Here is a 10,718-nt window from a genome sequence, read left to right as displayed (position 1 = left end):
CCTCTAGGCTTCTGCTTATTGCCATATTTGTTACGCTACATGTATTGGTATTACAAATAAAAGGAAATCTCAACTTGGCGCAAACAGTCAAACACGATCACCCGAACCATGGGAGACATTCAACTTTCCAGATTAACACCAGCCATAGGATTAAATGTTTAAACACGTTTTCTGGCAAATCCCTGTCTCCCTCTCTTAGAAGAAAAGAAGCAGAAAAACATTAATTATTGTGAATGTTTTGCAATAAAAAAATCTCAGTTGAGGGAGGGGACGGACAATGTTCAGCTCCTGTAGCTCTTCCCTCCCTCCATCTCCCCCACACATCCTCTCTTCCTCCCTGTGATTTGTGAAGTAAACTTGGATGCCTGGTAGTGCAAGCAAAGCAAGCACATAGGAAACTAGTATTTTTCTTAGCCTCTCTCTCCTTCATCTCTCTGTTATGACAACAAGCCCTTCTTCACCTCAGACATAACTCTCCCTCCCTCACTCACATCCCTAACTGCCTCCCTCCATAACTCTCAATCTTTTGTTTCCTTTTAATTTCATTGCCATGGTGGAAGCATCAAAGATTTGAGGAGAGACAGACATGCATGGGCTCCTCCGGTCCTCCCTCCCTCCCTTTTCCTCTCTGCATGCCCTCCTGATCGATTTGATTAGCCCTTGATACACTGCAACTGCAAGTCCAAGGTTTGTTTGTTCATCATCCACATCTGTGTGTCAACTCTTTGCTCTCACTTCATTGCATTTTTTTTGTTTCCACTCTGTTTGTTTGTCCACTACTGTTGGAAGCAGCAGGACAGAGCTCATTTGTTTGTAGCTGTGAGTTGTTTCCTGTGCCAATGAGCGGAGGGCCTGCAATTAGCCAGGATTAGGAGGAGAGCTCAAAGGCTAGCTGGTCCATGTACTAGGATATTACATGTTAGGCTACAGCAGATGAGCCTACTGAATCAGTTGAGGAAATTAAGCCTCTAGTAATCTTCCTCTACCACGGTGAACCCAAGCTAAAACCACAATATTTATTTCAGTCATCTCCATTTTGGGATTTGCAACTATAGTAGTATCTTGTAGCCAAGATCCCTAGGAGGCCACAGATTAATCTGCTTCTTTTTTTATGACCTTTATGTGTGTGTTTGTTCCTCTTTTCTGAGGTTCCCAAGGAGTGGTAGATTCTTGTTTGCAATACATCATTACATGACCCCCCAACTTTGCATTTACGCTTTTGTGTGTGTGTGCACGCGTGCGCCATTGCAGTAGCAGCGCAGGACAGGAGCTGGAAGCATCTTCTTGCGGAAGAGTGAAGCTACGACGACGATCAAGGCCGGCCGGGAGGATCACATGGATCTTTCTGGGGCGCAGGGGGAGCTGCCAATGCCAATGCCAATGCACGCCGCCGCGCCGCCGTACCTCGGTCTGCAGCACCATGAGCACCACCACCACGCTGGCTCTAATGGTCGGCATCTGTCGCCACCTGCGTCTCCGGCGATGGCAGCTTCCGGCGCTGAGGAGGAGTACACCAAGAACCGGCAGCTCGTGGCGGTGGTGCCCACCGGAGCCGGGGGAGGGGCGAGGTACCGGGAGTGCCTGAAGAACCACGCGGCGACCATCGGCGGCAGCGCCACGGACGGGTGCGGGGAGTTCATGCCGGCCGGCGAAGACGGCTCGCTGGACGCGCTCCGGTGCTCCGCCTGCGGGTGCCACCGCAACTTCCACCGCAAGGAGACGGACGGCGCCGGCTCGCGGCACATGCACCACCACCACCACCTCATGGGCCCGCTGAGCCCGCTCGCCGCCCACCGCGGCGGCCTCCTGATGGCCGCGCACGCTCCGCCAACGCGCATGGTGATGCCCCTGAGCGCCATGCATACCTCGGAGTCCGACGAGGCGGCGCGGCCGCTGGCGCCGGCCCGGAAGCGGTTCCGGACCAAGTTCACGCCGGAGCAGAAGGCGCGCATGCTGGGGTTCGCCGAGGAGGTCGGTTGGCGGCTGCAGAAGCTGGAGGACGCCGTGGTGCAGCGCTTCTGCCAGGAGGTCGGCGTCAAGCGCCGCGTCCTCAAGGTGTGGATGCACAACAACAAGCACACCCTCGCCCGCCGCCATCACCAGCTGCAGGACCACCACCATCTGCCTGGCGCCGGCGTTGATCATGGAGACCCCTCCTGCGGCCGGAGCACCAGCCCGAGCCCGCCGCAGCTCCGGCTCGAGTAAAACCGACATCGAGAATTGATTCGAGATCGTTTACCGTTAATTCTTGCTGATCATTCTAGCTTAGCTGCATTGCATCCCACTGTTCCATCAGAAAATGATGCTTAATCAGTTTCCTGGCTTCGATCTTGTTCCTTTTTCTTCTTCATTCTATCGTGTCTAACTAGGTGTCTAGTGTTTCAGTAGCTTAATTAATTGAGGCTGTGAAGTGAGTTACTGATTGGTCAGTAGTTCTCCTCCTGACAGTTTGAGTTACTACCTCAATGTGGGGTGAGGTGAAACTTAATCACTTGTTCATGTGTTGTAGCTTTCATCATGTTCACTGTTCATGATATGATATTGTGTCTTGTTCCATAACGTACAGAATCAACAGCTAGTACCTAGAGGGAACTTCACAGACCCAGCAAAAAAAAAATTAGCTAGTGAAGAAGTGAGCCGCTAATTAATTCATGGTGTGTGTGTGGTTGTAGCTTCATCAACCTGGCCTCTGATTAGACTAGTATAATTTAGAGGCTAGCTAGAACCGGATTGCGCATATTCTTGATAATGGGATGGCCCATATATATGTGTGACAAATGATTGGTGAATTTGTTTGACAAAACTAGCTCTCAATTATGGTTGGGGGCCATGGCAGTTGTGGGTGTGCAGGGGAGCAGGGAAGCATGTGGCGAAGTGATCCAAAAATGGCTAATGCTGTGGGGGGAATTCAGCTACGCACAGCAAGCAAGATCTGCAGTGTGTGTAGTGTGCATGGTGGCCCCCCTGAACCAATGAGAAAATTGATGTCTTGCTGTTGCGGAAATGAATTCAGCTACGCATAACTATCAAGGATCTCATGTCTAATCCCAGTGCATAGCTTGTTAGTTTGCTGTTAACTTGAGAATCACTTTGCAGCTGAATTGAGAAGTGGCCAACTTACCTTATAACCTGCTATAGAAAATAGCGGTTTTCTTTGACAAATCTAACCCATGGCCAAAACTAATTCCTTGTTTGACCCCATGGCAAAACTGTTTATCAGAATCTAACCCCTTAGTTTGGCGATATTAGAAATGGAGCTGAAGTTGTGCATGTGGCCGCCAAGGAAAAACAACAAAGAAACACTCTTGGTAGTTCGGCCCCATGTGGCTTGGCGCCGACCTGCACAACTTCGACTATGTTCTCAATGCCGTCGAAATTAGGGGTCAGATTTTGAAATAGTTTTGCGAGAGGGTTAGACAAGAAATTAATTTCGCCTAGGGGAATACGAAAATAGCGATGAAAGTGTAAAAAAGTGGGTTAAATATATGTCACTGTAGTAGTAAAATAAACAGAAGCTGGTTAACCGACTGAATCACCATAATACGTGGTGTGGGAAGTGTTGGATACTTGAACACAAGATTGTCATGTCAGTGCTGAAGCCCCATGCATGATCTGATCCTAGCGCATTTGTTTGCTGCTGCGTAACGAGAATCTATTAGAAGGTTTGGTCTGGCATCAGTGGTGCTTGATAGTGCTTCAATTCCCCATGAAGCAAGCAACATGATGTGAGTGTGTCTTGTGTTGTCAAGCTTCTCTGGAACCATATCATGCAGCTAACCTTTATCCCCCAAAAAAAATTTATACAGCTAAGACTTCCATTGCACTTTGCAAAGGAAAAAGTAAGAGAGAGAGAGAGAGAGAGAGAACAAGGGAGATAGAGAGCACTGCTTCGTTTCTTTGAAAACAGTCGAATCACATCATCTCCCATGGGTAGTACATGCTATGCTCTACGAGTATCTGAAGAAGTGATCAGTCAGACACGCGCCTTCCTGGTAATCATGACGATGATGAACGAGTGCCGGTGACTAGATGGCGCAAGCTCACTTGGCTTTTCGCAGACCTTGGCATTAGTTACTTCTCCTGAAGAACAAACAGGAAAACACAGCTGCAACTATATATTTCCTCAAACATAGGCAATGCCTTTGTTTGATTAAGTTGACAAGGAGAACTTCTTTCACACAAAAAAGAGAACTTCAGAAAAGCTGTAGAAAACCATACACTATAGAATGCACCACGCCGGCACCGAGAGGCCACGCCCCAACACGAGTGGGTGACCAAGTGACCCTCGCGACCAAATCCAACACCTCAACGCAACACGGTGGCGGAGGCAACATCCGGAGCCGCCACTCCCAGATCCATGTCGGCCCCAAGGCGATGGAGGCGATAAACCGGAACCGCCGCTCCGACCTGCACGTTGGCCCTAGCCGCCTAGACGAAGACGAGAAACGGACAACGCCGGCACTAAGTATATCTGGAACACGCGATTATTTTGTCACATCACTCAGGAATTACAGTGTCGCCGGTGAAATGAAACTCCCGCGTTCCAAGCGGACGTCGTACGGCAGCTCGACAGAGGTGTTGGATACACTACACATCGATCTCGGAAAGATGGTGGCTGGTTAGAAAGGGCATTATTGCAACGTCTTTACCGACACTGCAAAGTTGTAGTAACGCAATTACCACTCTGCTGCCGTTGTTGTTGCATCTCCAAGTGAAGATGAGTGAGTACCCTGCCAATCCATGCATGCACGAGCAGGTAGCAGAGAGCTCCATGCCGTCCTGTTGCCATGCCGCTGCAAGGCCCATGTGTCGTGTGTGTTGAGTTGCGGTTGCTGGCAAGGCAAGCCATCAGGCTTTGAGGCAGCCGTGCCATGCCATGTTCTTGGCGTCAGATCTCCACAAGGACATATATGCATGGGCACCCCCTTCGGACGTGTCATTCTTCTTCCGTTAAACATCAATCAGACGGTCTTCAATCACTGTGATTCCGTCAGAAACCACCAGTCCTGTGAGTAATAATCTACAGCGACGAGTACGTAGCACGTAGTAAAACAACATTTGCAGGCCAGGCGGGAGCGGGATAGACATGGACGTTTTGCTAGGGTTGTGCTGCTGGTAGGGTGCAGAATCTGGTTGCCGCAGCTTCGGGAAGCAGCCAGCACTGACCAACCAGTTGGATCATACTACATGACAGTGAAGATTATTCAGTATGAACTAGTTAACCTAATCCTGGATTCATTTCTCATATCACATCCCAAACATATTCTTCTTCTTTCTCACAGATTCTATGAGCCAAGATTCTCTTTCTATCTCTGTAGCTATTAGCTAGATTCCATAGGCGGTAATGGCTATTAACCCTAGAGCGTACTCCTACAGTAGTGGAGCTCTTGAGATGTCTCGCAAGGGAACAGAGATGCTACGTACGTGCGCTGCCATCAAATCAAATCAAATCAGTGGTTCCCTCCTCTCCTCCTCCTCCTCCTCCTGCTCTGCTTACGTGATGGGCCAAATCAAGAGAAGAAGAGATGCGAGGCACATCAGCTGCTGCCTGCTGAGCTGCACCCACCGGCCGGCGCCATCAGCGTGCTGCATGCCTCGTCGATTCCACCGACGCTCACCTCACCTGCTGACCACACAGGGCGCACGTAGGCGCCAGGGGTTTCAGTTCCTTGCTTCGTCCCGCGAGCCTACCGATAGGACCGGTCCGTCCCCATCACGATCCTAACATAAGTAGGAAGAATCAGCTTCGTATCTTAGGCAGGGTGCTAATGTCTGCTGATTGGCTGATTGGTTACTATTAAAATGGTAGCAAAAGACCAATCTCATCATAATTTGTTAATCCTTGATTCTGGAGAAACTCCTAAAGTGAAAAGGAGCAGAGAATTTCGTTTTGATCTTTCTTGCTTGAAGAACCCTGAGTTCCTTCCTCTGGTTAAGCAGATTTAGGGGAAAACATGTGAATAGTTTGGACCGTACTGATATCCAAAATATGTTAAGCTTAAACGCTTAAAAACATTTTAAAGGGCTGGGAATTAAAAATGAGTTGTTAGCTCTGGTGTTGAATATATAAGCAAATTCGAAATAATAACTGGTATAGCATGATCATACAAACAGTAATTACAACAATCGTGCAAACTAACAAAAGACATGAACATATTATGTCGAAATATGATAAACCGATCACATCTACTCTAAACGCTAGAACTAGAAACTCTAGCAATATTTGATAGAGAGAAGACAAAATCACATTACGGTGCAGCGTGAGCAGTAGCGGTGGTGGTAGCAGTGTTGACGTTGTCTCCACCGGCGGAGGGTCATGGAGACCATCTCGCACTAGTGGAAAAATAGGCTTTAGTCCCGGTTGTGCAACCGGGACTAAATACCCAAGACTAAAAGCCCCCCCTCCCCTTTAGTCCCGGTTGCAGGATTTTCCACTCCGTTTTTTTTCAATTTTTCAGATTTACTATTATTTTAGTTATTTGCATAGTTTAGTCTCTAACTACAACTAACTCTAGTCAAATTACTTACTCGTGGTCAAACTTCCCACTCGGTCACCCATCCTCCCACTACTCTACCACTAGCACGCTTAACTTCCTAGTTCCATCCCGTCCCGCATCCAACTGCTTCGCGCGCATGTATGTGATACTAGTATCATATCAATCCTATTAACATGTTGGTGGATGTCACATTTCTTTATTGTTTGAATTTCAAATAATTATTTTAATAAACAAAAGTAATGATGTAATAATAATCTTGAATAAATAAATAAACATTAAATTTTTAATTTGTATTATTTCTAATTTTTTAAATTTTTTAGTTTTTTAAATATTTATTTTTTGCCAAACCAAAACCTAAAAATTTCAAAATCTAAAAATTGGGTAAAAGTAATAGTAATATTTTTTAATCTTTTCTAAATATTAATATAATTTTTTTGAAAAATAAAAAAATTTAAAATCCATAATTTATAGCAAAAACTAAAATCTACCTGCTTTCATATTTTCATTTGGAATTTTGAGAATCTAAAAATTGGCTAACGGGGTAAACCCTGGTGAATTCGGATGTAACTTTTTTCCCACGATGATTTTGATATATTATACGTTTTTTTCCAAAGTCGTATGCAAAAGTTAATGTGGTTTTACCATTTTTCAAACCTTTTTTGCAAAAAAGTGAAAATTTGAATTTCTTAATTTTCCCTAATAGTAGGTTGCGTAACATACAGGAATCTCAAAAGATTTTATTTTTTGAATTTTCTATCATTTTCATTTCTATTTTACAGAGTTAAAAAGGCGATCCACGACGGGGGGGGGGGGGGGTTGAAAGGTGTAACATCCCAAATTTTAAAACAAAGAAGAAAATGAATGTCCCTTTTTCCAAATTTTGGAGCCAACAAAAACTTGGTTTAATTTTAAAAAGGGTGCATAGTGTGAATGCATGTATGTTGTACTTTTGCCATGATTGTTGTGTGAAGTGTTTGGAAAGGTTTCTAAACCCTAAACCTTGCACTTTGGAGTCAAAAAGAAACAAAGCAAAAGAAAAATAAAATAAAAGAAAAGCATATGTGAGCTTTCGCCATATTTGCAAATCTTGACCTAGGCCATGATTACTTTGTGTAAATGGTTTGAAAACATTTCTAAACTCAAAAGAATACAATTTGAGTCAAAGAAAAGCAAAACAAATAAAAAGAAAATCAAAAACCAAGTCACATATGATAATGGTCATATGTGGCAATTTTAACATGATACCCACTTTGGACCCCTGTGGTTAATCTTTTCTAGACTAAACTTTCTCATTTCTTTGCACCTCATCCAAGAGCACATCAAGGTGATCACTTTGGAGCTTGCCAACCTTGCATAAGTACTTTCAAATTCTTATAAATTACATTCAAAGTGGCAACTTTGAAACAGATTCTAGATCATCCCCAATTTTGATTTTCACAAAACTTTTCCAAATTTCAAACCAAGACCACCAGGAGATGCCAAACATTATTAGACTCACACCCAAGAATTTTTTTGGCAAAAATTTAAAATAAATGTTCATGCGGCCATTTCATCAAACACATGGTGTGCACCATTTGACTATGTGCATACATCCTTTTATCCTTTGGATTTTTGCCTAATCAGAGCTCATTTGTGATCATCATTGTCCTTTTACATCCCCTGTACCAAGCCATGCACTTGCCCCACTGTTCCAAGGAGAGATTTTGACCAAACCTTGCTCATGTCATGCTCATGCCACTCCACCATGCCAACTCCTATCCTCTCACCTCTGGCCTACATCATCATGTCCTGGAGACTCCTCTCACTCCCCTGCACCTGCTCATGCCAGCCATTGGCCAACGAGAGGCTTGCCCAGGTCAGCACCAGCCACGCCCATGTCAGCCCAGGGACACCATGATGCGCATGGACACGCCCCAGAGCGCGCCAGAGCGCCACGGTGCCCCGTTGACCTAGCCCTCGCCTCGCCGTCAGCGCTCGCCAGTAGCATCGCCACGACACCAGCTAGCCGCCAGACACCTCCTCTCTCGCTCCCCTGCCCTGTCGCCGTCGCCATCATCCACGACCTCCGCCACGGTACTGCAAGGACGACGACATCGCCCGCACGCTCCCGTCCACCAATCTCTGCGCCAAGAGTACCGTGATGATCGCCATGAAATTGTGAACAGCGCTGCGTACTCGCCCACGCCTTTGAGCTGCGGTAGCACCGCCACCACCATCGCCAAGCCCGTGCCCCGCAGCACCTCGTCGCCCCTATAAATAGAGGCCTCCCCTGCACGAACTCCTCACACCATCTCAGTCCCCTCTCTTCACTGAGCACCGTAGCACACTCACCCGTCCCAATTTCTTCCTGGTTCGCCGGATTGGCCGGAGCCCGCCGCGGCAGTGGCCAGAAGGAGGCGACGACTCCGACCACCTCAGCCCCTCCCTCGACATTCGCTGAGCTCGCCGTCGCCTTCCACGCCGATCGCCCGCCTCGTCGAGCCTCGCTGGAGCGCCGGTAGTCGACCCTCTCCGCCGCGGCCAGGGTTTGCTCTCGCCGTCGGGGACGACGAGCCTCGGCCGTCGATCCCCTTTCTAATCCTACGACCCCCTTTCAAACATACCGATTCCGTGTCGATGAGCCACTGACGCGTGGGACCTATTGTTAGGCGGCCCGCGTGTGCGAGACGCACTGCTGGGACGGCCTTCTCCCTTTCTCTCTCGCTGGCCCGTTTAGTTTCCCGCCGAAACCCACCTGTTTGAATTTCGTTTATTTGTTTAAACCAAATTTGAATACTGGTGCTTGATTCAAGATTCAATAAAACAAAATCTACTAAGCCAAAATTGATAAATTTTATATTTCTGGAAAGCTTATGAAATTCTCTAGCAAACCCCACTGGTCTCAACCTTTGTTTCATTATAGATTAATTGCAACAAAAATAACAAGGAGGTACCTTTTCAAAATTGAAACATTTGTTAAAAATCAACCATAATGAATTTTGAGTTGATTCCAACTCTCGAAAATCACATGTCATATTTTCTTTCTGAATATGCAAAAATATAACATAGTGTTTTCATATGATCATGGGCTAGATTCAAATAATGTCTATGTAGCCATTTCTAGCTCATTTAAATTATTTCAAAAATGGTATTTAAAACCTATGAGGTGTAGCATCTCATTTAAATCACATTCCCAAGTAATTCAAGGTGAGGTGATGACATTAGTCTTCATGACCCCATATGTTATTACTTGAGAATATTAAATCTTTGCCAAAGTAGTATTTAAATTGTATGAGATAAAGTATCTCATTTAAATCATTTTCCAAAATGGATAAATATGAAGTGGTGACTTTGGTCCCCATGATTTCATATTCTAGTATTTGAGGAAATTAAATCTTAGTAATTTTCAATGAGAGGAAATGATTTTCCTAACACTAAATAAGAAAACCCTAGTATGATGTTGAGTGATGATTGTGATGATGATAGATCATCTTGAGTGAGCCATTAAGGCTAAGTAGTCTCCTTAAGTATTGTTTGGTGATTGTTACCTCGTATCCGTTTATAGACGCTAGTACCGAAGGCTACGAGGAGGAGGAAGTCTTCTACGAAGAAGAAGAGGAACACTTTGATCAATACACCAACCAAGGCAAGCTATTACCAATACAAGATATTACTATGAGCAAGCTCTACTAGAGCAAGCCACCCTTGCAATATTCTTTTATTTAAGGATTTATCCAAGCCCAAGTTTTTATCTTGCAATCATTTACTTTGTTTACCAAAGCTTTTTCTTATAATTGATATTGGTCTAGAGATATAATACTACAAGAGCTTCAAGCTTAGCCTAGAGAGCAAAAACTTAGTTAGCACCCCTCATGATTAGTTGCTAGTGCTAAAACTAAAATGGCCTACTCTAGATGGGAACTTGTGAATCAAAATGACTTTGAAAACCTTGGAATGATGAGTCATTCTATTGAAAGTTTTTGAAGGTGAATATGAACTTTGGTGAACAATGTGACTCTTTGACAAAAACTGATGGTTGGGTTCGGATGCGATACCATTCCAATTATTAAGTACCCCGACAATACCTGAATCTGGGTAGGGCTTAACTGGAAATTTATGTATTTTAGTATGGGTTCCCTCTGAACAAGCGTCATAGGGGTTATGCCGAGGCTGCCTCCGTGAAAAGTGAAATGATGTGAAATGAGGTGAATGTCCGACCCAAGCCCTTTGCAGTTCCCAGGA

General features: G+C 45.4%; 1 protein-coding gene across 1 annotated transcript; it reads left to right on the top strand.

The window, feature by feature from the left end:
* Positions 1-252: 252 nt before the first annotated feature.
* Positions 253-2,536, top strand: LOC124652685 (zinc-finger homeodomain protein 3-like). Its single transcript, XM_047191723.1, has 2 exons — positions 253-687; positions 1,252-2,536. The coding sequence occupies exon 2, from the start codon at positions 1,336-1,338 to the stop codon at positions 2,203-2,205; it is 870 nt and encodes a 289-aa protein (XP_047047679.1). The 5' UTR covers positions 253-687; positions 1,252-1,335; the 3' UTR covers positions 2,206-2,536.
* Positions 2,537-10,718: the final 8,182 nt, after the last annotated feature.

The sequence above is a fragment of the Lolium rigidum genome, chromosome 5 (assembly GCF_022539505.1).
Source record: "Lolium rigidum isolate FL_2022 chromosome 5, APGP_CSIRO_Lrig_0.1, whole genome shotgun sequence".
Taxonomy (NCBI): Eukaryota; Viridiplantae; Streptophyta; class Magnoliopsida; order Poales; family Poaceae; genus Lolium; species Lolium rigidum.
This window is presented reverse-complemented; position numbering and strand designations above follow the sequence as displayed.

What these genes read in the sequence shown, in the direction of transcription:
- LOC124652685 (XM_047191723.1), top strand. Translation starts at nt 1,336, where the DNA reads ATGGATCTTTCTGGGGCGCAGGGGGAGCTGCCAATGCCAATGCCAATG.